The following is a 27184-nucleotide window of genomic DNA, read 5'->3' on the forward strand; positions in this document are numbered from 1 at the left end:
GCGCTGGGAGAACTGTATTGAATCGTGGGAGAAGGGTTGAGCTTCCGTTAGTCCCTTCAAGGGGTTAAGGGACGCGGTAGTGGCGGGCGAGGGGCGGGGATCCGAGGAGGCGGTAGCTGCACCCCTGTGGCAACGTCGGGGTCACGTGGTATCCCAGAGCGCTAGAGGCCCCGCGGCCTGGAGGAAGGTGTAGCGTCCAGTGAAGGGGTCTCCAGGGCGGGAGCCTGCTGGGATCCAGCAAGGCAGGGAAGAGTTTGGTCTTTACTCACGCCTTGGGTGGGTCACCTCCAGTCCCTGCACTGCAGAGACGCAGCAAACTCATGTTTCATGAGTTAAAACTCACGGATTGAACAGTTCAAGCTATTAACTTTGAGTCCGGCGTCCCAGGTCCGCATCCAGTCAACGTCCCTTCCACCCCCAGGATTCCACATGGTCAGGAGAACGCTCTCTGCACATCATGGACACCAAATTTTCAGATCAAAATCCGGGATAGGGTTCAGAAATGGGGACAAGAGACCTACTAGCGGAAGAAAGGATGGGAGATGCAGCTGGGACCGCGCCTAGAAGGAGGAAGGCGGATGAGGGCGGTGGCTCAAAGCAAGGAGGGTGGATCCAGGGGCGGCGAACCTCCTAGCCCTGTTCAGCACCGTGGGCAGCAGTTATGCTTTGCCCTGAACAAAGATGGCGACAACAGCCTCATTAGTCGGAGTTAGCATGCGCGACGGGCTGTACCACCGGATTTGGGGCTTCGGGGCGGAGGTGGAACGAACCATCACTGAGTCCGGGAGCCATGTTGGAGCGACGGGAGGCGGCAGCAGCGTCGGGGATGCTGTGGTGGGGGCGGCAAAAGCCGGGGCTGCACGCCAAAGGGGTTCTGGCCGCGGAGTAGATGGTGCCCAGAGGGCGGAGGCGGCGCGGAGCGACAGGCCGAGAGGCGGGGGGCCGGGGCGGCGGCAGGGGCCCGGGAGGGGGCCCGAGTGGCGGGGCGGGCCCAAGGCCCGGACCGGGGCGAGGGGTGGTGGAGGCCGTATGGGGAGGCGGGGGGTGATGGCGAGGCGGCCGCTGTGGTGGAGTCTCAGGGGGCCGACGACCCCACTACTCCTGCTCCTTCTCCTCGTCTCTTTGTTCCCTCTCAGCCGGGAGGAGCTGGGGGTCGACGGGGGCCAAGGCTGGGACCCAGGGGTAGCTGCCGCTACGGGGCCAGGGACGCGGATCGGTGGTGGAACCTTAGCTCTTTGTCCCGAGACGCCCGGGGTCCAGGAGGATGGAGAGCCTGGTCTGGGAATGAGGGAGCCTGTCTTCGTGGGGCTCCGAGGGGGAAGGAAAAGCGCCCAGAGTGGTCGAGGGCCCCCTAAGCAGCCGGATGCGGGGCTGGGGGCGAAATATGGGGTCCAGGCATTAGACAGCCGCGGGCGAGAAACAGGACAGGGCACAGGGTCTCTGTTATGCTGGCGCACAGAGGTCTCCTCTTGCGAGCAGGCAGGACCCTTGCGAAGAGACAGTCTGTCTCCAGAGGCTCTGTCCCCAGAGGTCCCGAGCCTGGAGAACAGCCCGCCCTTCCCTTCGGACCTTCTGGTTTGGCCTCGTGGTTACAAGCCGGTGTCCTCCCAGAGGAATGCTGGGAGAGGCACCCCCAAAAAAGTGGGAACCATGCGCTGCTGCGGGGAATTGTGGGCTCCAAGGCGCAGGGGTCAGGGTGAGAGAACTGCGACACCTAGAGCAGAGAGGACAGCCCCCCAGCCGGAGTGTTCCCCCAGGGCTGCGGGATCTGGCCCTGGGCTGGATTCAGCACCGCTCACAGAGAGGACAGCTCCCGCGCCTGGTTCAGCACCTCGCGAGTCTCGGACAGCTCCCGAGCCGACGCCCGAGCGCATGCGCTCGCGTGCTCTCTTCCGCCGCCGCTTCCTCCCGCAGAGCCCTGGGCCGCGCCCCCCGGGGGTCCTGGCTCATCCAAGAGTCTGGAGAATACCCACAGCCAACAGAGTCCGCCCCCGTCGCGCCGCGAATCGCCACCCGCAGTTTCCGCAGTACAACTATCAGGCGCTAGTGCCTGAGAACGAGGCAGCGGGCACCACGGTACTCCGCGTAGTGGCGCAGGACCCGGACGCAGGAGAGGCCGGGCGCCTAGTTTACTCGCTGGCTGCTCTCATGAACAGCCGTTCGCTGGAACTGTTCAGCATTGACCCACTGAGCGGCCTCATCCGCACAGAGGCTGCTCTGGACCGCGAGAGCATGGAGCGGCACTACCTGCGCGTGACCGCGCAGGACCACGGCTCGCCGCGCCTCTCGGCCACCACCATGGTGGCCGTTACAGTGACTGACCGCAACGACCACGCGCCGGTGTTTGAGCAGGCGCAATACCGGGAGACGCTTCGCGAGAACGTGGAGGAGGGCTACCCCATTCTTCAATTGCGTGCCACAGACGGCGACGCGCCCCCCAATGCCAATCTGCGTTACCGCTTCGTGGGGCCGCCAGCTGCGCGCGCCGCTGCCTCTGCCGCCTTCGAGATTGATCCGCGGTCTGGCCTCATAAGCACCAGCGGTCGTGTGGACCGCGAACACATGGAAAGCTACGAGCTGGTGGTGGAGGCCAGCGACCAGGGCCAAGAGCCCGGGCCGCGCTCTGCAACAGTGCGTGTGCACATAACCGTGCTGGATGAGAACGACAACGCGCCCCAATTCAGCGAGAAGCGCTATGTGGCGCAGGTGCGCGAGGATGTGCGCCCCCATACGGTGGTACTACGCGTCACAGCCACAGACCGGGACAAGGATGCCAACGGACTGGTGCACTACAACATAATCAGCGGTAACAGTCGTGGCCATTTTGCAATTGACAGCCTCACGGGCGAGATTCAGGTGGTGGCACCTCTGGACTTTGAGGCAGAGCGAGAGTATGCCTTGCGCATCCGGGCACAGGATGCAGGCCGGCCACCACTGTCCAACAACACAGGCCTAGCCAGCATCCAGGTGGTGGACATCAATGACCATACTCCTATCTTTGTCAGCACACCCTTCCAAGTCTCTGTACTGGAAAACGCACCCCTGGGCCATTCAGTCATCCACATTCAGGCAGTGGATGCAGACCATGGGGAGAATGCCAGATTGGAGTACTCCCTAACTGGCATGGCACCTGATATGCCCTTCGTGATAAACAGTGCCACTGGCTGGGTCTCTGTGAGTGGCCCCCTGGACCGTGAGTCTGTGGAGCATTATTTCTTTGGCGTGGAGGCCCGAGACCACGGCACACCCCCACTTTCAGCCTCAGCCAGTGTCACAGTGACTGTGCTAGATGTTAATGACAATCGGCCTGAGTTTACGATGAAGGAGTACCACCTGCGGCTGAATGAGGATGCCGCTGTGGGCACCACTGTGGTCAGTGTGACCGCTGTAGATCGTGATGCCAACAGTGCCATCAGCTACCAGATCACAGGTGGCAACACCAGGAATCGCTTTGCTATCAGCACCCAGGGAGGCGTAGGTCTGGTGACATTGGCTCTGCCACTGGACTACAAGCAGGAACGCTACTTCAAGCTGGTGCTAACTGCTTCTGACCGTGCCCTTCATGATCATTGCTATGTGCACATCAACATCACAGATGCCAACACTCACCGGCCTGTCTTTCAAAGTGCCCACTACTCGGTGAGTGTGAATGAAGATCGACCGGTGGGTAGCACTGTGGTGGTCATCAGTGCCTCTGATGATGATGTGGGTGAGAACGCTCGTATCACCTATCTCCTAGAGGACAACCTGCCCCAGTTCCGAATTGATGCAGACTCAGGGGCCATTACACTACAGGCTCCACTGGACTATGAGGACCAAGTGACCTACACACTGGCTATTACTGCTCGGGACAATGGCATCCCACAGAAGGCAGACACTACTTATGTGGAGGTGATGGTCAATGATGTGAACGATAATGCTCCACAGTTTGTGGCTTCCCACTACACGGGATTGGTATCTGAGGATGCCCCACCTTTCACCAGTGTTCTACAGATCTCAGCCACTGACCGGGATGCTCATGCCAATGGCCGGGTCCAGTACACTTTCCAGAATGGGGAAGATGGCGATGGAGATTTTACCATTGAGCCCACCTCTGGTATTGTTCGCACAGTGAGGCGGCTGGATCGGGAGGCAGTGCCAGTATATGAACTTACTGCCTATGCAGTGGACCGAGGTGTGCCCCCACTGCGGACTCCAGTCAGCATCCAGGTGACGGTGCAGGATGTAAATGACAATGCACCTGTCTTCCCAGCTGAGGAGTTTGAGGTGCGAGTGAAGGAGAACAGCATTGTGGGCTCAGTGGTGGCTCAGATTACTGCAGTAGACCCTGATGAAGGCCCCAATGCCCATATAATGTACCAGATTGTGGAGGGGAACATCCCTGAGCTGTTCCAAATGGACATCTTCTCTGGAGAGTTGACTGCACTCATTGACCTGGACTATGAGGCTCGTCAGGAATATGTGATTGTAGTGCAGGCCACGTCGGCGCCTCTGGTCAGTCGGGCCACTGTGCATGTCCGCCTGGTTGACCAGAATGACAACAGCCCTGTGCTCAACAACTTCCAGATCCTCTTCAACAACTATGTATCCAACCGCTCAGACACCTTTCCCTCAGGTGTTATTGGACGCATCCCAGCTTACGACCCTGATGTCTCCGACCACCTTTTCTACTCTTTTGAACGGGGAAATGAACTGCAGCTGCTGGTGGTCAACCAGACCAGTGGGGAGCTTCGACTGAGCCGCAAGCTAGATAACAACCGTCCACTGGTGGCTTCCATGTTGGTGACTGTCACAGGTAAGGGCAGTGGAGGGGGGGCAGGCAAGTGACCCAGTAACCTCAACCTGTCAGGGCCTCAGGGGCTCCACAGGGTACCTCAAACCAAAGAAGGATTTCCAAGCCTTCCCAAGAATCCTTTAAGTGCTGGGTTCCTGCACCCCACAGGATCCACCGAAGACTTCACAGGTTAGTAGGTTTACATAGTCTCTGCTTAGGGTCTTGGGTAGACTCCACAGAACCCCAAAGATTCTAGGATATCTATCAGACCCCATAAAGATGGTATGAACTGTCTATTACACTAGAGATAGTGCCCCTACCCACAAAAGGCTGCAGGTCCTGGGTTAATGCTCTGGAGGTTACAGGAAAAGCCAGCATGGACCATTCAGTCCACACCACACCCCTGTTCAGATGAAGCGTTACTTTGGTTCCAGTCTGACCTTCACTCTGTACAGGGGAGGTTGGTCAATGGTTTAGCGGTTAAGAACAGCAGCTTACTCTGGCAGCTTCAGACAAAGAGTGGGCTCACATTTGCCTGGCTACTATTTAAGGGGCTGATTGAGGCCCTGCCCTTCCAAGAAATGTCCAGAGGCCTACCTGCCTCTTTCCTGCCTCTACAGCCCCAGACTTTCACAAACATTCCCTCATAGGAGGGTGCAGGTGGGAGAGGCTCTTGCAATCCTGCCTACTTCTCCAGAGGTTGGGAGATAGGCTTCATCTGGTTTTCATTCCAGAGTTCTGGAGCATGGACTCCTGGCACTGCCAAAGAAGGCACAACCTTCATTTATTCCTCAGTTCACTCAACAACCAATCCTTATTGACATTCAATGTGTACTAGGGTCTGGGGACAAGGTATATAAACATTTCATCCTCATTTTGAGATGTGGCCACTGAGATCATGGACACAGGTCTGGGGTGATGGGCTGCTTTCTGACCCAAGAATGCTGAGGAGGGGGTGGGTGGCCAGGGTCCAAGACCTTTCTGGAGAGAGGGAGCATGCTGAGCCAGGGTTCTGTGGGATGAGGTTGAGTGGTCACAGGGCCAGCCCTTTTAGTGCCATGGGAAAGCAGTTTGCTGACCAGAGATAGGGGATGGGTGATCCTTGATCTAGAACATTATTTGTTTCTTTGAGGGGATGTTTTGCTGGTTATGCAATGCTGGGGGGAAGGGTGGGTGGTCAGTGACCCTGGCTCCTTCCTAAGTTGTGAGGGTGTCCTGCTGACCACGATAATCTGGGGGGAGGTGGGTTGCTGCCCACTTAGGGACCATCTTGTGTGCTGGATAAATGACTGACTGACCCATGAGCTGGCTCAGATCTCTGCTGGTGTTGGAGGGAGGGGAGAGGAAGCAGCAACTTTTTACTTTGATGCTGGGGGAGCTGGTGGTCACAAGCCCCAGACCTCCTATGTCCTGGCAGCCTGTTGACTCAGAGGTACTGGGAGGTACAGGGAGTCTGAGCATTCATTGAACCCCAGCCCTTTGAGTCCTGGGACGGGCAGCCTCTGACCCCAGACTGACCTCTGCCCCTACCCTCACCCACAGATGGGCTGCACAGCGTGACTGCGCAGTGTGTGCTGCGTGTGGTCATCATCACGGAGGAGCTGCTGGCCAACAGCCTGACGGTGCGCCTCGAAAACATGTGGCAGGAGCGCTTCCTGTCACCGCTGCTGGGCCACTTTCTGGAAGGCGTGGCGGCGGTGCTGGCCACACCCGCCGAGGACGTCTTCATCTTCAATATCCAGAACGACACGGACGTGGGGGGCACCGTGCTCAATGTGAGCTTCTCGGCGCTGGCGCCGCGTGGGGCGGGGGCGGGCGCTGCGGGTCCCTGGTTCAGCTCCGAGGAGCTGCAAGAGCAATTATACGTGCGCCGCGCGGCCCTTGCCGCCCGCTCGCTCCTGGACGTGCTGCCCTTCGACGACAACGTGTGCCTGCGCGAGCCCTGTGAGAACTACATGAAGTGCGTGTCCGTGCTGCGCTTCGACTCGTCCGCGCCCTTCCTGGCCTCGGCCTCCACACTCTTCCGACCCATCCAGCCCATCGCAGGCCTGCGCTGCCGCTGCCCTCCTGGCTTCACCGGAGACTTCTGCGAGACCGAGCTGGACCTCTGCTACTCCAACCCCTGCCGGAATGGCGGCGCCTGCGCGCGGCGCGAGGGTGGCTACACCTGCGTGTGCCGCCCACGCTTCACAGGTGGGCAGAGCGTGGGGGCGGGAGCGAGGGGGCGGCGTCAGCCTGGAGCCCACCGGGTCGAGCCCACCCGCGGCGAGGCGGGAGGCCCTGGGGAAAGGCGAGGTCTGGGCGGGACTGAGGCGGCTAAGGGGGCGTGGCCGCGGAGGGGGCGGGCCCGGGGCGCGGTCGGAGCTGCTGGGAGCGCGCGGGGGCCAGGCTGACGCGAGGGGTGCCCTCGGGGAGCTCGCCCTTTCAGAGCGCTGGGAGCCCTCGGAGGCGCGGGGCCCCCTGGAGACCCGGCGGGCGGGGCGGTGACCGCGGACCCGGGTTTGGCCCGCAGGAGAAGACTGCGAGCTGGACACGGAAGCCGGACGCTGCGTCCCGGGCATCTGCCGCAACGGGGGCACCTGCGCCGACGGGCCTGACGGCGGCTTCCGCTGCCAGTGCCCGGCGGGTGGCGCCTTCGAGGGCCCGCGCTGCGAGGTGGCGGCGCGCTCCTTCCCTCCCAGTTCGTTCGTCATGTTCCGTGGCCTGCGGCAGCGCTTCCACCTCACGCTGTCCCTCTCGTAGGTGCCCGCCCCGTATCCCTGCGCGCCTCCACGCCGTCCCTACTCCCTGCAGACCCTGACTCAGATTCCCAGCTGCCCCACCCTGAGGTCCCATAGGACACCGCCGCTCCCTGGATGCCCCGCCCCTGACGTCACTGCGCTGTCCCTGACGTCACCGCACCCTTTCTCGTCACTGCTTGCCCCATCCTAGCCTGGGCGGGCTCCCCGCGCAACTCTTTGTCTCCGGGATGGTGAATGTGCGGTGTCCGGCTCAAGACACTCCCTGTCCATCCCACTCAGGTTCGCAACAGTGCAGCCAAGTGGGCTACTCTTTTACAACGGGCGGCTGAACGAGAAGCACGACTTCCTGGCCCTGGAGCTCGTGGCCGGGCAAGTGCGGCTTACATATTCCACGGGTGGGTGCTCCTGTGGATGTGCGTGGGGGCCGATGTACGTGTGTGGGTGAGATGGCTGGGGGGTATAAGCCTCAAGTCCCCTCAGGTTTGCCTCACTGCACCCCCTAAACACTTACCTCCATGCCAAACAGACATCAGTGAGGGTCTGACCCTCCTAGCCGTTCCCTGGGTCAGAATGGCTCTCCAAGAAGTGTGTGCTTCTCCTATCTGTCCAAAGGCACTGTGGTCCAGCCAGTGTGGTAACCAGTAGATGGGACCGATCTGATCTACATCTTGGGAATAGCTGTATTTATATGACTGGGGGTGGGGAGGGAGAGGCAAGTAGGCAGCTCCAGACAACCTTCCACATGTGTCCTCCCCACAGGTGAGTCCAACACAGTGGTCAGCCCTACAGTTCCAGGGGGCCTGAGTGACGGACAGTGGCATACAGTGCATCTGAGATACTACAACAAGGTGGGCACCACTCTTGGCATGGGAGTTTGAGGGGAGCTGGGCTGCCAGGTTCTGCCCCTCAGGGGTCACCCTGGGGGTCCTGTTGAGTGGTGTGCCTGGGTCTCTAGCCCCGGACAGATGCCCTGGGGGGTGCTCAGGGCCCCTCCAAGGACAAAGTGGCTGTGCTGAGCGTGGATGACTGCGATGTGGCTGTGGCTCTGCAGTTTGGTGCTGAGATCGGCAACTACTCATGTGCAGCTGCTGGCATGCAAACAAGCTCCAAGAAGTGAGACCCCAGCCCCTGATCCCCATGGCCTCTGCTTGCCAAAGCCCACCCTAACCCTTCACATATCCCACTTCCCACTCCAGCCTGCCAAACTCCCCATCCTTCCCCAGATCACAATTTCCCTCTCCCCATTAGGATGCTGAAACCTCACCTCACTCTAACTTCATCCCTGTATTCTACTCCAGACTCCCTACTCCCACACATGATCCTCAGGCACCCAGTCCCCAGTCTCCACTCTCCCTGCTTCTTCTTAATGCCCCACATCCTCACGTGGTCCCCCAGACTCTTCACCGACCACCCAAGTGCCTCACTCTTTCATCCTAGTCCTCAACCTCTCCATCTTTCCCCAGACCATCTGTCCATCATGAGCCCTGCTTTGCACCCTACAACTGAAGTTAGGCCCCGGCTTCTTCCCTAGCCTGGCCTTACCCTCCCCACTAAATCACCTTTACACTCTAAGTCCTACCCTTGCACACACATACTTCCTGTGACTCTCAGGAGCAACCCTACCCTGGCCCCCGTCCCAACAATGATGTGGACCCCTGATCCCCAGGTCCCTGGACCTGACGGGCCCTCTGCTCCTGGGGGGTGTCCCCAATCTCCCCGAGAACTTCCCCGTGTCACACAAGGAGTTCATTGGCTGCATGCGGGACCTGTACATTGATGGCCGCCGAGTGGACATGGCAGCCTTTGTCGCAAACAACGGCACCATGGCAGGTAGGCTACATCCTCGTATTAGAGAGGGGGGTGGAGGGCTACATGGAGCGATTGCACATCTGACCTCATCCTCATTTCCTTTGTGGACAAGCATTTGTGCCATAGCCTAGCCTTTAGGGCCTGCCTCCTTCCAGCTCCACCCTGAGAGAACAGGGGGCCAAAATTGTGGCCACTTGTGGCCCCCTTGGGCCCGTGTCCTGTCTAGCCCTCATGCCCCCTGCCCCTCATGTTCTCATATCCTCCGTGTGCCTTCCTCTCCCAGGCTGCCAGGCCAAGCTGCACTTTTGTGACTCGGGCCCCTGTAAGAACAGCGGCTTCTGCTCAGAACGCTGGGGCGGCTTCAGCTGCGACTGCCCTGTGGGCTTCGGTGGCAAAGACTGTAGGCTCAGTGAGTGGGCAGCACGGGGCAAGAGGGGCCTGCAGGGTAAGGTCTGTTGCTGAGGTGGGGCCTGTGATCCTGCTCCTTTTGTCCCCTCAGCCATGGCCCATCCCCATCATTTCCGTGGCAATGGCACACTGACCTGGGACTTTGGAAATGACATGGCTGTGTCTGTGCCGTGGTACCTGGGGCTGGCATTTCGGACACGGGCGACGCAGGGGGTCCTGATGCAAGTGCAGGCTGGGCCACACAGCACGCTCCTCTGTCAGGTGTGTCTGTCCTCCTGGCCCCTCCCTCAACCCTCAACTCTCAACTTAAGATGCCACCAGCAACACTCCTTTGGGTTTGAGCCTGTCATGCAGCGTACTCCTACCAGGTGTCCTGACCATATTTGACCCTGCTTTGGATCCTGTCCCTTCGCCTTCTTTCCTACCATCATATCCTCTGCAAGTGCAGAGCCCCAGCATATCTGTTTTGTGCTAGCTGCACCGATCCACAGTCCCTGATCCTGACCTCTGCCCCCTAACTTCACTCTCAGCAACATGACATCCCAGGGCACAAGCCCCTGTGTGCCCAATATACCTTGGCCCTGTAATTCTGATGTCTGAACCCCCTGACCTCCCCTCTTAACACTCCCAGCCCCAGTCCAACTTGAGGCCCTGACTCCAGGGCTATTCTTCTCTGTCTGCAGCTGGATCGGGGGTTGCTGTCCGTGATGGTGACCAGGGGCTCGGGCCGTGCTGCCCACCTCCTCCTGGACCAGGTGACTGTCAGCGATGGCCGGTGGCACGATCTGCGGCTGGAATTGCAGGAGGAGCCAGGTGGCCGGCGGGGCCACCATGTCCTCATGGTCTCGTTGGACTTTAGCCTCTTCCAGGTCTGATCTCTGACTCTGTGGTAGTCCATTCTTAGTCTTCCAACCAGACCCACCTCACTTGACCCCCCCCCCACCAGTCCACTTCCTCTCAATTCCCTCCAATGCACACCACTCTCCTTGCAGTCCCCTCCTCGTACCCTTGCTCTGAGCCCACCATGCCAGCCAGGCTGCTCTGTTGCCAGGCCTGCTCATGTCAGAGAGGTTATCCAGATTCCTGGCCTGGTCTTGGGGTACCTCTGCAGCCAGTATATTCCCTAACTCTTGGAAATCCCTTCTGAAAAAAAAAAAAAAAAAAAAGGAAATCCCTTCTGATCCCTGCCCTGACTTCCCTAGCTCAAAGCCATGAAATCTCAGGATCTCTTCTGGGTCCAGGAGAGAGAGAGGCCTGTCTGGACCCAGTTCTTGGCCGAAATCTTGCTATTACCCACCCGCCATGCTCTAGCAGGTCCTCCATACTTGGGGGTAGCTCATTCCCAGACTGTTCTCCTGATCCAGAGGGCTAGAGGATTGTCGGGCAGGGCTAGGACAAGGTCAAGACTGACTCTGGGGTAGGACAAGGGTCCATCAGGCACCCCCACACCCCCAGTTCTGACTGTCCCCCTCCCCCAGGACACCATGGCAGTGGGGAGTGAACTGCAGGGCCTGAAGGTAAAGCGACTCCATGTGGGAGGCCTGCCCCCCAGCAGTGAAGAGGAGGTTCCTCAGGGTCTGGTTGGCTGTATCCAGGTGGGGGTCAGCATGGGAACGTGATATGGGCTATTAGGGTGAGTGGTCAGAGGTTAGGAGCGCCTTGGGACCTGAATGCTGCATTCACGTAGGGGTTGGCATGGGGAGGGGATGTGACCCAGAACCATCAGAGACAGGTCAAGCCTTTCCATGCCCTTGGAGCTGAGGGTCTAGCTTAGATTATCAAGGAGCACTAGAGATCTGTGTCAGGGACAGCATGATTAGGGGTTCCATGGGGTGCTGAATTGGGGATATTGGGGTCAGTCTGGGTTTTTAGGGGGTCTGAGGGAGCTTGCATGTGAGGGATCATCAGATCAGGTGCCTGGCTCTGTAGGGTCCGAGGTGCTTTGACATGGGTCTTACACCTTGCTGGCTGTGTCCACAGGGGGTATGGCTCGGCTCCACACCTTCGGGATCTCCAACCCTGCTTCCACCTAGCCACCGAGTGAACGTGGAACCTGGCTGTGTTGTGCCCAATGCCTGTGCATCTGGACCCTGTCCACCCCACGCTGACTGCCGAGACCTCTGGCAGACCTTTTCTTGCACCTGCTGGCCAGGTGTGACTTGGGGATAGGGCAGAGTGATCTGGATAGGAACCAGGGGCTCATGGTGAAGACTAGGGGATCTGGAGAGCCTGGAGGAGACAGGCACTGGAAGAGTGGGGTGCCTGCTTCCTCCCGTGCTCCGTGGCTGGTGTCCTGAGCTTGCCGACCCAACCTGCAGGTTACTATGGCCCAGGGTGTGTGGACGCCTGCCTCTTGAATCCCTGTCAGAACCAGGGGTCATGCCGCCACCTTCCAGGAGCCCCCCATGGCTATACCTGCGATTGTGTGGGTGGCTATTTTGGGCACCACTGTGAGCACAGGTGAGGGGCTGGAGACTGAGATGATGGAAAGACCTGGTGGGGGCGGGGAGGGTCACTGGGACATGGAGGCATCTCACCTGGCTGTCTCCCTCCAGGATGGACCAGCAGTGTCCACGGGGCTGGTGGGGAAGCCCGACCTGTGGCCCCTGCAACTGTGATGTTCACAAGGGCTTTGACCCCAACTGTAATAAGACAAACGGGCAGTGTCACTGCAAGGTATGCCTGGCCCCTGACCCCTGACCTTTTAACTTTTCTCTAGCCATGATTTGTGATTCTTATCCAGCTTGCTGATCTCTGCCACCTGACTCAGGCCCTAACCTCTTACCCTGTCCTGTCACCTAACTGCCACCTCTTGTTCTTGACATCTGATCCCTCCCTTACGTTTCATTTGAAGTCCAGCCTTCCTTCTGGCCTGTGAGTACTGCTTTCTTGACCCTTTGCCCTTGATTCCACTCATTCCCCAAGCCCTGACTTGAGACCCCTACCTTAAGCCCTAGTCTCTGACCTCAGGTCCCTGATCCATTCTCAAATAGGAGTTCCACTACCGACCACAGGGCAGCGACTCATGCCTCCCGTGTGACTGCTACCCTGTGGGCTCTACCTCGCGTTCATGTGCACCCCACAGTGGGCAGTGCCCCTGTCGCCCAGGAGCCCTTGGCCGCCAGTGCAACAGCTGTGACAGTCCTTTTGCAGAGGTGACAGCCAGTGGTTGCAGAGGTGAGCAGGCTCCTTGCATTTCCACATATAAAGGGCTGGCTCTGGCACACTGCTGCCGAGTCTCCTGGTGGGCTTGGCTCCTTAGATAGGGGCTCTGGGAGGTTTTTCCTGAAGGAGACCACTGACCCCCTAGGGCTCCCACATTTGCCCCACGTACTTTGATGACTTGTCACAGAATCTGATAAGCCAGCTCCTATAAGGTCAGCAGGGGAGTGGTGGGTGGTGGGTCTGATGTGGGTGGCAGAGGGGCAGTGGGTGTGGCTGTCATTTCCCCCTGGCCCCTGGCCATCTGTTCAGTGCCTCCTCTCTCTCCAGTGCTCTATGATGCGTGTCCCAAGTCCCTGAGATCTGGTGTGTGGTGGCCCCAGACCAAGTTTGGCATGTTGGCCTCAGTGCCCTGTCCTCGGGGGGCTCTGGGTGAGTACCTGGGTGGGGGGCAGGAGCAACACTGAGGAGGGGAGGAGGCCTGTCATCTGACTGGAGATACTTCTTTTCCTGAGTTGGGCGGCTCTACTCCTGCAAAGAAGTGGGAGTGGGGTAGGGGGTCCATGTGTACCTCCTAGGGACTCTGGGTCCTTCCTCACCCCCTCATTGAGCCTCCATCTGTTTCTCTTGGCTTCTGGGCAGGATTGCGGGGTGCAGGTAAGGGGTACGTGTTTGCTCAGGTGTGCTGCCCCCCCCCCCCCACTGCCAGAGCTTTCGCAGACCCCTCTTGCTGCCTGAAATCCCTGCAGACCCATCCCTGCTACCTGAGGTCTCTAAAAGCTACTCTCAGCTGCTTGAAGTCCCTGGAGGCCCCTTCCCTTTCTCTGAGGATGCTGGGGGCCCTTTTCTGATGCCTGAGGACCCTGCAGACCCCTCCCACTTCCTGAGATCCTTGCAGACCGCTCCTCAGTTCTCAAGGTCTTCAGGCCTTTTCCTACTGTCTAAGGTCATGAAAGATCCCTCCCCTCTGATTGAGGACCCTATAGACTCCTCCCCGCTGCCTGAGGGCCCCTCCCTGCTGCCTGAGGTCCCCGCGGTGGCTGGACAGAGATCATCTGTGTATGCATGCTCATGTGTGTGTCTTTCTGTGCCTGCGCACGTGTCTGTGAGTTTGTCTTTCAGGGGTGGGGGCTCTGTGTTCAAGTGAGGGTCCCCTCTTGCTGGTGGCTATAAACTGTCTTAAGGCCCAGGTCAATTCTGATGCAACCCCCCATCCCAGTCCCACAGACAAGGGAGAGATCGCAGCAGAGTCCACCACTGGGGCAGTTAAAAGTCGTGTGAGAACTTTGGCCCCCACCCTCACTTTAGTCACACAATGACTGAAAAACCTGTTCTGTGTCAGCATGTCTGTGTGTGTGTCCACGAAAGAGTGTGTGTGTCTATCCTGATCACATGTCTATGTATGTGCCAATGTGAGTGCTGGTGTGTGTGTGCTTGCCCTGGGTCACATGTCTGTAAACCTGTGCTGGCCTGTGTGTGTGTGTGTGTGTGTGTGTGTGTGCAAGAGAGAATGGGAGAGGGAGAGGGAGAGAGGGAGAGAGGGAGGGAGGGAGGGAGAGAGAGAGAGAGAGAGGGCGCCCTTGTGCTCTGCTTTATTTAATCAGTGGTTCAGGGCCCACATCTTCAAGTATTAACTGATAGGCAGCTGGGACCTGCCTGGGCTGGGCTTAGGGCTGGGGGCTGGGGCTGCTCTGTGCCTAGGTCCAGCCACAGATGCCTACTACTCTGACCTCTGTCTTAGAGCTCCCCCAGGGTGGGAGAGGGTGCTGTGTTCACCTCCTCAGTGAAGGTGGCCAGGCCCCAGGCCTGACCCTGAGGGTCATCTGCCCTCAGGTGCTGCTGTGCGGCTGTGTGATGAGGACCGGGGTTGGCTAGAGCCTGACCTCTTCAACTGTACCTCCCCTGCCTTTCGAGAACTCAACCTGCTGGTGAGACTGCCCAGACCTGGCCCTGCACTCAAGACCTTGGCCTCCCCAGGCCTGTGCTGGGCTCTAGACATCCTGCCCCAGCCTTTGACCTCCTGGGCTTCTCCTGGTTGCCCTTTAATCTGGCCAAACCCTTCTTCCTGTGAAGCTTTTGAGAAAGGCCTAAGGGACCAGAGAGCAACATCCCCATCTTTATCCTGGCAGCTGGATGGCCTGGAGCTCAATAAGACAGCACTGGATACTGTGGAGGCCAAGAAGCTGGCTCAGAGGCTGCGGGAGGTGACTGGCCACACTGAGCACTACTTTAGCCAAGATGTCCGAGTCACTGCCCGACTGCTGGCCCACCTGCTGGCCTTTGAGAGCCACCAGCAGGGCTTTGGGCTGACAGCCACACAGGACGCCCACTTTAATGAGGTGAGGCTGCACCCTGTGCCCACATCCCTGGGACCCCTGCTCAGGCCCCTCCTGACCCTGGGGAATTGAAGGTCCTGGGCTCTCCCTCTTCCCTTGTCCTCTCCAAACCCACCCCGTTGTCTGCTGGGGCCAGTCTGAGTGCTCAGCCAGATCCCTTGGACCTGCCCTGTCCCCCACATGTCCTCACCTGGCTGAGCCCACTTTCATCTCCCTCCTTCCAGAACCTGCTGTGGGCTGGTTCTGCACTGCTTGCTCCGGAGACCGGAGACCTTTGGGCAGCACTGGGGCAGCGGGCCCCTGGGGGCTCCCCAGGTAGCGCAGGGCTGGTGCAGCATCTGGAGGAGTATGCCGCCACACTTGCGAGGAATATGGAGCTCACATACCTGAATCCCGTGGGGCTGGTGACGCCTAACATCAGTATGTAGCGGGTGGCCTGTGGGGGGTGGGGTGGGCAGGGGGCTGTGAAGGGGCAAGGACCTGGGGGTCTGAGGGGCTGGGGATATTGGTGTCAGCATTAGTGGCAGGAGGCTGTGCCACCTCCCTCAGAGCTTTGAAGGGACAGGCTCTGTGCTGGCAGCAATGAACTGATGGGTTGTGGGACGTGGGGACAGGACGTGGGGACAGGATAAGGCTAGGAGGGTATGGGGCCTTCAGCATGGAGAGGAGATCCTTGTTGGCTCTCACCCGCCTTCCTCCTGGGCAGTGCTCAGCATTGACCGCATGGAGCACCCCAGTCCCACCCGGGGGACCCGTCGCTACCCTCGTTACCATAGCAACCTTTTCCGGGGCCAGGACGCCTGGGACCCTCACACACATGTGCTGCTGCCTTCCCAGTCCCCGCGGCCGTCTCCACCTGCAGGTGAAAGCCCTTGGCTAACCCCCGACCCAGGTCCTATTTCCTCCCCTGCCTATTTTGCTACATAGTATGTTGCCCTCCTGCCAGTTCTCCCCTTGCCAGACCTGCTCCATGTCAGACCCCTGTGTGAGACCCTGCCGTGCCAGCCCTCCGCACTGCTCTCACCTCACCACATTCTCTCCCTCTCCCGAGATGATCTCTCCTGGGCTTTGATGTTGAGGATCCAGCCCTGGGGACGAAGGGGACATGGGCTTCTGCTCCCCTGTCTCCCAGTTCTGGATCTTCAGGGAAGAGATTCCCATGCTTGATGCGGCATTGGGTTGGTTCAGAGCTGGGTTTGTGGGAGCTTGGGGGTCGCTGATGGTGGTTCCTCTCCCTCTCCTGGCAGTTCTGCCCACAGGCAGCGGCAAAGTGGAAAACATCACCACCTCAAGTGTGGCCCCTCCTCCAGCACCCCTGGAGCCCGAGCCTGAGCCTGGGATCTCCATTGTCATCCTCCTTGTTTACCGCACCTTGGGGGGGCTGCTTCCTGCCCAGTTCCAGGCTGAGCGCAGAGGTGCCAGGTACCTCGGTGGGGGAGGGAGGAGTTACTTCCAGGCCCCTCCCCTGAGCTTCCTGCAAGCTTCTACCCAGCCAAGCACCCCTTTTTTGGTGGGCAAATGAACAGGTTCCCCGTCATCCTGAGATACCTCCTGTACACAGTTCCAGGGAGCCTTGTCCACGCTGGCTTTCATGTGAATCACATTCTGTGGGGTTGTGCAGGGTTGCAGACAGACACAGAGCCACAGGTGGGGGCTGGCGCATAAAGGAGAGGCACAGGAGCCAGGTACAGACAGGCAAACTGGCTAACAGGCAAAGACGGACTGACCGATGGAGGTCAGATGGGGGTGGCAGGGAAGACAGTTTGAGGCAGTCTGCGGCTGCTCGGGCCACACACCCCGGTGTGGGCAGTGGGTCTGCAATCTCTCGGCTGCAGAGAATCTGCTTTTCCTGCAGAACTGTGACAGCCCAGCTAGGCCATTGAACTCAGGGTCTTGAAGCAGCCCAGAAATTGTTTCCACTCTGGGCATCCCGGACTCTCGGTCATCCATGCCAATGGCATGAAGACCGTGAGGTAGGTAGTCAGAGCTTGGGGAGGTCAGCGGTGTCTGAGCCCAGGTTGGGTGTCTCCTCAGGCTCCCTCAGAACCCTGTAATGAACTCCCCGGTGGTCAGTGTGGCTGTGTTCCACCGACGCAACTTCCTAAGCGGTGTTCTGGAGTCCCCCATCAGCCTGGAGTTCCGCCTGCTGCAGACAGCGAATCGGAGCAAGGCGATCTGCGTGCAGTGGGACCCACCTGGCCCGTGAGGACCTCTACTCCGGAAACCCTTGGTCCCCTGTTGGCCCCTGGAGTGCCCAGCCTGTCCTTGGGGCCCTCACCAATGTCCCTGTGCACCCAGGCCCATTAGGACTGCTGCTCCCCACCTTCACACACCCCCAACACCCTCCCCCCACACTATGTGTCACAAACCTCCCACCTGTCTGCGGGGTACTGCCCTGAGGGGATGGTAGATCTAACCCGCCTCTGGCTGCAGGGCAGACCAGCACGGCATGTGGACGGCACGGGACTGTGAGCTGGTGCACAGGAATGGGTCTCATGCTCGGTGTCGCTGCAGCCGGACAGGCACCTTTGGGGTCCTTATGGATGCATCCCCCCGTGAGGTGAGACTATGTTCAGAGTCCTGAGGATGGAGGCAGGCCAAAGGGCAGGGGTGGGATGTTATCCACCAACCCTATCCCCACAGCGGCTGGAAGGTGACCTGGAGCTGCTGGCTGTGTTCACACATGTGGTCATGGCTGTGTCTGTGGCTGCACTGCTTCTGACCGCAGCTGTCCTACTGAGCCTGTGCAGCCTCAAGTCCAACATGCGTGGAATCCATGCCAATGTGGCGGCTGCCCTGGGCGTGGCAGAGCTTCTCTTCCTGCTGGGAATCCACAGGACCCACAACCAGGTGCAGGGTCAGGGCCAGGGGACCTGTGTCTTGATGACCTCAACCTGGCCCAGGAAGTCCTGGAGCCAAAGTTCAGGGTTAAGGGCCAGGGATGCTCAGGTTGGGGCCTGGGTTTGGGGCAGGATCCTGGGATAAAGTGCTGTGGTTTAGGGGTCAGAGGTGGGGGGAGGCGGGAGCAGTGCTGACGCCCCCCAACCCTGCCTTCAGCTGGTGTGCACCGCGGTCGCCATCCTCCTGCACTACTTCTTCCTCAGCACCTTCGCGTGGCTCCTCGTGCAGGGGCTCCACCTCTACCGCATGCAGGTTGAACCACGCAATGTGGACCGTGGCGCCATGCGCTTCTACCACGCCCTGGGTTGGGGTGTCCCTGCCGTGCTGCTGGGTAAGGGCTCTGCTTCCTAACCTATCTAGGCCTGTGATCCCCAACTTCTGTCACATGGCCTGACCCTTGCCTCTGCCCCTAATCATAATCATTACTTTGATCTTAATCCTCACCTGCTGCATGCACGGAGAAGCTTGCTCGCCTGTGCCCCACACCAGCTTCTCCCCATGTATGAGAGGGTCAGCTGCTCTAGAACATACCCCTTTGATCATTCCTCTCCTCCCCTACAGGCCTTGCTGTTGGCCTGGATCCCGAGGGCTATGGGAACCCTGACTTCTGCTGGATCTCCATCCATGAACCCCTTATCTGGAGCTTCGCAGGTCCTGTCATCCTTGTCATTGTGGTGAGTGTGTTCACACAGGGCACCTGTGTGCTCCACAGCAGGTGTTGGGGAGTGGCCCTGCAGCAGGTGCGGTGGTGTCAGTGCCAGGGTACCAGGCGGAGGCGGTCCACGGCTTTCCGGGGCGTGACCTCAATTCCTGTTCTCTACTCCACTGGCACAGAGATGGGAGGTGTCGGGTCAGAAAGATGGCTGCCTCTCTCTGTCTGTGAATCCCTGTCTCCGTTGTTCAGTCCCACTCTGGTTCCCTCTCTCGGACTTCCTCTAAGGTCCTCTCTGTTTCTGTTCTCCCTGTTGTGTGCGTGTGCACCCATGCACTTGCGTGTCTCTCCCTGGTTCGGCCTCTCTCTGTGCAGCCTGGTCTCTCTCTGTCCCTGTCTCTCTCTCACTGTCTCTGTCTCTCTCTGCCCCACCCCTGCTCCACATGTCTGGCCGCGGGTCCAGATGAATGGGACCATGCTTCTCCTCGCTGCCCGCACATCCTGCGCCACTGGGCAGAGGGAGGCCAAGAAGACCTCCGTGCTGTGAGTTGGCTGGCTGGGGAAAGCGGGGAGGTTCTTAGAACGGCAGTCCTCTCCCGGGCAGGCTGGGCTCCAGATGCTGGGTATGGGGATCAAGTCCTACCTGCCCTGGCCAGTGGTCCCTCTCTGGCGCCCCCGCATGTGCTGCTGCCCTGCTGTCCCCAAAGTCTCCTGTGGCCTGGGTGGTTCACTTTGCCCCCTACTCCCTGTGTCCCTGCTGTCTCCCACATTCCTCTCACAGCGCCCCCACCTCCCACATGTTTTCCCCATGTTCCCTCGTGGCTCCCTGAGTATCCTCCTGATTCTTTCAGTGACCTCCCGTAGTCTCCCATAGTGTCTTCCTGAGACTGCTGTGTTCCTGTGTGATTTCCTGTCCTTCCATGTCCCCTGTGTGCTCCGCACACGAGCCCTGCTTGACGCTTGCGTGTCCCCTGTGTCCTCCCATATCCCGCAGCAGGAGCCTTCGTAGCTGCTTTCTGCTGCTTCTCCTTGTCAGTGCCTCCTGGCTCTTCGGCCTCCTGGCAGTCAACCACAGCGTCTTGGCCTTCCACTACCTCCACGCTGCGCTCTCTGGCCTCCAGGTACCCGGCACCCCTTCCCACCCTGGGCCAGGGGGGGCTTCAGCGGGGTGGCTCCAACCCTGGTGGGCCCTTGACACCTGATCTAGGGCTCACTCCTCCCGGTAGACTGCTGATGGGCAGGCTGCTCGTCCCAGGTTGACCTCCTCCAGCACCGTGCCTCCTGATCGGCACTGACCTCCACAGCTTAGTCACTTGTGCCCCTCTGACCCGTCACTGCCTGACTCCTTTACTGGGTCGCCCCTGGCTCCTCACTCCCTCACACTAACTTGTGATGACTAATCCCCCTTGCTGAGCCACAGTGACTTCTCCCAGCCCTGACGGACCCCCTGGTACTCCTCCTCTGACCTGTGACTCAGTTCTAAGCTCTCACTGATTTTCACTAACCTTCTTTGACTCCATACTGACCCTTGCTGCCACAGGGCCTGGCAGTGCTGCTGCTCTTCTGTATCCTGAATGCAGATGCTCGTGCTGCCTGGACACCAGCCTGTCTGGGCAGAAAGGCAGCACCTGAGGAAGCAAGGCCGGCCCCGGGCACGGTAAGGGGCTCTCAGGTCTGGGGAACCTGGGCAGGGGCCCTGGGAGGCCAGGGTTGGGAGCCTCTCCAGAGCTGGCTCACACTCCTGTCTGTACCCACCTCCTGCAGGGGCACGGGGCTTACAACAACACAGCCCTCTTTGAAGAGAGTGGCCTCATCCGCATCACTCTGGGAGCTTCCACTGTCTCCTCAGTGAGCAGTGCCCGCTCCGGCCGGACCCAGGACCAAGACAGCCAGCGGGGCCGTGGCTACCTCAGGTGAGCAGAGAGGTCTTCATGGGAGGGGGCTGTACTGCTCAGACCTGTCCCCCTTGACCAGAGGTTGGCATTACCGGTCCCAGAACGGTGGCTTCACCTGTCTTGGCACTTGGGACTCTGCTACTATTTCTCCTCCAGATGCTTCTTGCTGCACACCCAGGGGTGCCTTCAGAGCCATCCCACAGCAGTTGGCCTTATGTGCTCACAGACACCCCAGTCCCCAGAGTACCCTATCACATCCCTCTTTGATGGGTGGCTGGGGCACTCCTGCATTTCCAGGGACAATGTCCTGGTTCGACATGGCTCCGCTGCTGACCACACTGACCACAGCCTCCAGGCCCATGCTGGCCCCACTGACCTGGATGTGGCCATGTTCCATCGAGATGCTGGTGGAGGTAGGGGCCTAGGCTGGGGGTGGGCCTGGGCTTTCTTGAGAGCAGCGGCTGACTGTGGTGGGCAAGTTCCCCCCAGGTCACTGCCCCAGGAGACACCTGGTTCTCCTGCCAAGTCCCAGCCATTCTGCACCAATACCTGCTCCAGACTCTGCCTAGGTCTCCAGCCCCAGTTTCCCATTGTAGCTACCCTAAGACACAGCTCCACACTCTTTTCCTTGTCCCTTGGAGCCACTGACATGCCTTCCCTCTTCTGACTTTCCTACCTCCAGCCGCGGACTCTGACTCCGACAGTGACCTGTCTTTGGAGGAGGAACGAAGTCTGTCCATCCCATCCTCAGAAAGTGAGGACAATGGCCGGACACGGGGGCGTTTCCAGCGTCCGCTCCGCCGGGCTGCCCAGAGTGAGAGGCTCCTCACTCACCCCAAAGGTGAGGGCATACTCTGACCCCATGAGTGACCCAGAGATACCCTCTATTCCATTAGGGTCAAAGTCAGGGATGTTACAGGGTGACATATCATCCCTCCAGCCCCTTTTCTTTCCTGAGAGTTAGGGGTCAGCCCGCTTGGTTCTTCCAGGTTCTTGGTTCTTCCCAACCCCTCAGCCATCAAGTTCCCCCACCCCTAGTATCTGCCCACCTTCAGAGTGGCAGGCTCATCATTAGTCCTCTCCATGGTTCCACTGATTTCTGAGAGATGCCCTCTTGTTCCTACCTCCACTCAGAGCAGCCAGGGTTTCAGGAGTTGTTAGAGTTGGGGGAGCGGGGGCAGTCACTGAGTCTGGATCACAGGATTCATAAGACAATGGAGTCAATTCAGAGGCTCCTGTAACCTGCTCTGGCTCTACAGATGTGGATGGCAATGACCTTCTATCCTACTGGCCAGCCCTGGGGGAATGCGAGGCCACTCCCTGTGCTCTGCAGACCTGGGGCTCTGAAAGGCGCCTGGGACTGGACACCAGCAAGGATGCAGCCAACAACAACCAGCCAGACCTGGCTCTGACCAGTGGGGATGAAACCTCCCTGGGCCGGGCCCAGCGTCAGAGGAAAGGTATGATCCCTGACCTTGGCCTATACTTTCAGGGACCCCAGGAACTGCTTCTACCCCCATCCAAGGGATTCCTGCCACTTTGACCCAGACCTGCATTGCCAGGACCTGGGGACTGTCCCTCCTCTGATCTCGAGGGTATGGGGTTGTTGCCCTTACTCCTGCACTATGGGGACAGACCCTGTCCTGATCGAGGATTACTGTCTCCCCACTCTGAGCCCTGTCCTGCTGCCACTGTGGAATCCCTAGAGACTGCTGCTGCCACTCCCCAAGGGATTTCTGCCCTCAGCCTTATGTCAGAGGGATCCCAGGGGCAGCTGCATCCCAAGACCCAGGGAATGTCTGCTCCCCCCACCCCCATACAGACCCTATCTCCCATTTGTTCCTCACGTAGGCATCCTGAAGAACCGATTGCAGTACCCACTGGTGCCACAGACCCGAGGTGCCCCAGAGTTGTCCTGGTGCCGTGCAGCCACCTTGGGCCACCGTGCTGTGCCAGCTGCCTCCTATGGTCGCATCTATGCTGGTGGGGCCACAGGCAGCCTTTCACAGCCAGCCAGCCGCTACTCCTCTCGAGAACAGCTGGACCTGCTCCTCCGGCGGCAACTGAGCCGTGAGCGACTGGAGGAGGCCCCTGCCCCTATTCTCCGTCCCCTGAGTCGGCCAGGCTCCCAGGAACGCCTGGATGCTGCGCCAGGCCGCCTGGAGCCCAGAGATCGGGGCAGTACCCTACCACGGAGACAGCCACCCAGGGACTACCCTGGTGCCAGGGCTGGCCGCTTCGGGTCACGCGATGCTCTGGACCTAGGGGCACCCTGCGAGTGGTTGAGCACACTGCCCCTGCCCCACAGTGCCCGGGACCTTGACCTACAGCCCCCGCCTCTGCCCCTCTCTCCCCAGCGGCAACTCTCAAGGGACCCCCTCTTGCCATCGCGGCCCCTGGATTCTCTGTCCAGGAGATCGAACTCAGGGGAGCAGCTGGACCGTGTGCCTAGCCGGCACCCCTCACGAGAAGGCCTTGGGCCACCCCCACAGCTGCTCAGAGTTAGGGAGGACCCAGCCAGTGGCCCTAGCCATGGCCCCTCCACAGAGCAGCTGGACATTCTTTCTTCTATCCTGGCCTCCTTCAACTCCTCAGCTCTCTCCTCCTCTGTGCAGTCCTCAAGCACGCCCTCGGGCCCTCACACCACTGCCACGCCTTCTGCCACGGCCTCTGCGCTTGGGCCCTCCACACCACGCTCTGCTACATCTCATAGCATCTCGGAGCTGTCTCCAGACTCAGAGTAAGCAGTGTGTGGCCACCTGCCTACACCCTCATTAGCTTAAGGCAACCTCCTGTGTACCCTGCCCTGTGTTTTGCCACAGAACGTAGGTGTGGGTTGGTGGACGGTGTGGGCTACCCCAGGCTCAGCACAGCCAGGCGCCACAGGCAGGGAACGGCAGTGTGATTAGCAGTGTGATTAGCGGTGACCTACCGGTGTAGGATTGGTGCCAGCCACCCTCCCCTTGTACCTCCCGGGCTAGGGAAGAGAGATAAGTGCCTTCCAAAGGGTTTGGACTAGTGGAGGGGGCAAGATCAGGAGCCAAGGTCTAGAAGTAGGAGATAACATGGTACATACAAGAGGCAAGGGGGAGAGGAGGAATCATTACTGGGGATGCTTTGCTTAGGAGTGGTAAGGGTTAAGGAGGGCCCAGAAGTAGTGTCAGGATATGGGCATCTCATATGCCAGGGTGAAGAGCTAATTTTGAAAGTAAATAATTTACCCACTTCTTTATTTAATCAATGTGAGTTTCCTTGTACCTACGGGCAATGTGAGATGGAACACAGAGGAGCTGACTCGGGGCCTGTTGCATCTCAGGTTCCTGTGGGACATCTGTAGGGTGGGGAGCAGCTGGGTACACAGGAGTCAGAGAGGAAGTAGGGAGGAACCAGGGCTTGCCAGCCACGGAAGCCAAGAGAAGAGTTGAGTTTCAGGAAGGAGAAACAGCTAGGTTAGGCTCTGTGGAGGTCTGCAAGGTGAAAGGAGGCTTTGAGGGGAAGGGATGCCAGGAGTGGTGCAGGAGACTCATAGAACCCAAGCAGAGTCAGAGGAGGAGAAAGGGAGGAGGAGCCGGGGATTTAGGGCCTGGTGCCAGGGATTATGGAAAGATGCCTGAGGTAGGGCTGAGGGAGAGCTCTGAGCTCTGAGTATTGCTCTGGCCTTGAGGTCTGGCTGGTGGATGGTAGGGAAGGTGTCTTAGGGGACTGACTACACAGGGGTTCAGGCTCTGAAGTCACACTTGACCTCTCTGAGTCTCCGTTTCCATATCTGTAAAATGTGTCTGTAGTAACAAACTCTTTGAGATGTGGTGATTTTTTGAGACAGAACCTGTCAAGTGCTAACCTAGTATCTGTGCATGGCAGGTGCTCGCTGAGTGCCTAGAGAGAAAACAGGTGACCAAGGGGCCTTGCTGATGAGTCTCAGGGTACAGAAGGGGTCTGAGAACCCTGGAAGGGGGTGTAAGGGGGCTGGGGACTGAGAGGGAGAAGGTGATGGGGTTGGGGGTGCTGAGATGGTGGGGACCCAGGCTGTGGGGGATCCCAGAACCCCCTGACTCATTGTCAGCCACCACCTCTGACCACTGCATTCAATTCTGCAGAGTTCCCAGAAGCGAGGGCCACTCCTGAGGGCCAGACTCATGGACTAGGAACGGCTGAGGGCGATGGAGGATTTGAGCTACCAGAAGAGACTCCAGGAGTGAGGGGCTGATCCTAAGGCAGTCTCTACCTACCCCACCCCCAGCTCTGCCTGTGGCTGCCATGCCGAGGCTCCATGCTCCGTCTGTGAGCATGTGAGCAGGTGTGTAGCAGGTGCAGGGTGAGAGAACTGAAAGGAGGACTTTTATACGTTTTGTACCTTTGTAACCAGAGAGATATGCTTATGTTATTTTTCCGCTTTTCTGTCTCCCGGGGTTCTGAGGCTGGGCTGGGAGGGGAAGGGGACAGAGGGTAAGAGGTGCAGTGTTTGGCCCCATTTGGGTCCCTGGCAAACCATATGCTCTTTCCTCTCATTTGACTGGGGTGGATTCAGACAGGAGGGGCAAATAGCCCCCATCCTTTGATCTGAATATCATGAGGGCCTAAAGTACAGAATTGATCTTTGCTTTTTCTCGGATGCTCCGAGGGCCAAACTTCAGGGACTGGGGGTTGGTCTTGGAAACAGGGGTCCTCTGACCTCCTCATGGGGCTTGCTCATGCTGCCCCTCCCCGTGGATGTGTGTGTTTCTTATGTGGAGTCCCTGCCACTTACTGCCTTATGACCTAGGACTGATGCTGTGGGGCGCTGGTGGAGCAGCAGATGTCATGTTTACAGAGCAAGGCTTTCTTTTCTCCCATGTGGAGGAGCTCAGGCCTCTATTCAGACATTCCTGCAGAGGGTAGACTGGGGGGTCATTCGCCAGCCCCTGCCTCTGGTGTGAGCAGAAGTTGTCTGTGGTGCCATTTGATTCCCTGACACTGCCCTTTGCTAGAATTTCTTCCTAAGGATAGGGGTAAGAGGGGGAGCAAGGGGAACAGAAAGAGAATTGAAGACACAGAATGTAGGTGCCACTGCCTCCCATGTTTACAGGACCCTCCTGGCCCTGGGCGCCTGGGCTGCAGTAATTCATTCCACGTTCCACCCTACTTTATCCCCTTCTAAAGGGAAAAATGACTGTTAGGACCCTGTTCACAAAACTCTTCTTTTATTGCTTTGTCTGATGTCCAGAACTGGGGACTTTTAGATTTTGTTACTTTGTTTACAGGTCAAGATTTAAAACATTTTAAAACTTTGTTTACAACTTACAACTTTGAACTTTTTACACTTTGTTTACAGTTGAAAATGTGGGTTCTCCTCCCCCTTTGTTTACAAGTGAAAGATGGGAAGGTGGGAGAGGGGCTTAAGGACCCTGGACCTGGCCATCTTGAGGGGTTTCTAGCTCCTAGCTCTCCCAGGCCAAAGGTCAGCCCTGAGCCCTCTGTTGAACAGCAGACCCAGAGGCCTCCAGAGTAGGCATCCTCTTACGGCTAGGAACAGTGGGTTGTGCAGGGTTGTAGGGGATCTATGCAGACACCCTCCTGCCCTACACATACTCTTGGGAGGCAGTTTCCAAGGAGATTAAAAGTTCTACTTTGCTGACTGGTGCCAAATCCTGCCAGCCAGGACTCCAGCTCTCCTTACCCAGAATGACCCCAGCCCTTGAAGGGTGAGGGGTCCACTGTAGGGAGAGGGGGTTGTCCTTGCTATGTCCCTCTCTGGGGGTCCCCTGCTCCAGCCCAGTGGCCCCTTTCCCTGTCTGTGTAAATTGTTCCGTGAAGCCGCGCTCTGTTTTGGGAATAAACTTCTATAGAAAATGATTATTGCTTCTTTCTGTTTGGGGGTGGGAGTGGGGAGGACAGGGTAGGGTAAGAGGGTAGCTATGAAGGATTCAGGCCCAGCTGACCTTTGAAAGAAATCTGAACACTTCTCCCCCCCTCCCCCAATATTCAGCTATTTTTAGCCTATTTCATCTGACATTTGGACCAGGTTTCCATCTCTTTCACCCTGACTTCTGGCCTACTGCCTTGTGATCAGGGGCTAGAAGTATGAGCACAGGTGTTGGGAGTAAGGTGCCAGGGAACCCCCCTCTCTCTTCAAGGTGTCAGTACAATGACTTGGTCTTCAGGCCTGCGACTCTAAGCTGGCATTTGCCCTGGCCAGGGCTCCAACCCATCCCAGGAACTGCCCTTGCTAACCCCTCGGCCCATGAACAGCACTGACCCCCACTAGCCTCTCAGGCTTGCAATGGCCAGCACATCGTGTTCCTTCCCCACTCAGGCAGAAACCTTCCGGGCCAGATGCCAGGGTGTGCTCTGTACGGGAGGGAAACCTCGCAGCCTCATTTCACGCCTTGATGTCCAGGGTTGAAGGGAGGCTTTGGGCACCTTCAGCGTCAGACATTGCCTGGTCTTCAGGGGAAAGCTTGAAGGTGGCGCCCTCGGTGGGAGGCAAAAGAAGCCCCAAGGACCGGATACCCCAAGGAGGGCTAAGG

General features: G+C 58.7%; 1 protein-coding gene across 5 annotated transcripts; it reads left to right on the plus strand.

Annotated features, from left to right (window-relative positions):
- On the plus strand, positions 1-26510 carry CELSR3 (cadherin EGF LAG seven-pass G-type receptor 3). Of its 5 annotated transcripts, XM_077858935.1 has the most exons (37): positions 1-4795; positions 6317-6967; positions 7287-7512; positions 7795-7910; positions 8275-8363; positions 8471-8628; positions 9182-9345; positions 9608-9733; positions 9824-9993; positions 10416-10601; positions 11211-11327; positions 11713-11884; positions 12051-12192; positions 12288-12408; positions 12726-12909; positions 13225-13326; positions 13537-13551; positions 14728-14822; positions 15024-15233; positions 15455-15650; positions 15937-16092; positions 16478-16652; positions 17265-17432; positions 17664-17790; positions 17874-18080; positions 18288-18462; positions 18693-18805; positions 19247-19326; positions 19778-19904; positions 20324-20440; positions 20548-20696; positions 20976-21091; positions 21361-21519; positions 21938-22138; positions 22530-22748; positions 23294-23418; positions 24776-26510. In XM_077858935.1, exons 1-36 carry the CDS (start codon positions 682-684, stop codon positions 23389-23391), a joined length of 9741 nt encoding a protein of 3246 aa, XP_077715061.1. In that variant the 5' UTR covers positions 1-681; the 3' UTR covers positions 23392-23418; positions 24776-26510. The 5 variants fall into 5 exon arrangements, with proteins under 5 accessions (XP_077715061.1, XP_077715060.1, XP_077715057.1 ...); XM_077858931.1 differs by having other exon boundaries at positions 4-4795; positions 22530-23418; XM_077858932.1 differs by having other exon boundaries at positions 4-4795; positions 19781-19904; positions 22530-23418.
- The last annotated feature ends 674 nt before the right edge of the window (positions 26511-27184 follow it).

Source organism: Canis aureus, chromosome 19 (assembly GCF_053574225.1).
Source record: "Canis aureus isolate CA01 chromosome 19, VMU_Caureus_v.1.0, whole genome shotgun sequence".
Lineage (NCBI taxonomy): Eukaryota > Metazoa > Chordata > Mammalia > Carnivora > Canidae > Canis > Canis aureus.

Bases quoted from the DNA above. Each gene is read 5' to 3' on its own strand.
- CELSR3 (XM_077858931.1), top strand. From the start codon at position 682: ATGGCGACAACAGCCTCATTAGTCGGAGTTAGCATGCGCGACGGGCTG. The intron at 10,602-11,210 runs GTCTGATCTCTG...CCCCTCCCCCAG, and splicing joins TGGACTTTAGCCTCTTCCAG to GACACCATGGCAGTGGGGAG. The intron at 11,885-12,050 runs GTGTGACTTGGG...CCCAACCTGCAG, and splicing joins TTCTTGCACCTGCTGGCCAG to GTTACTATGGCCCAGGGTGT.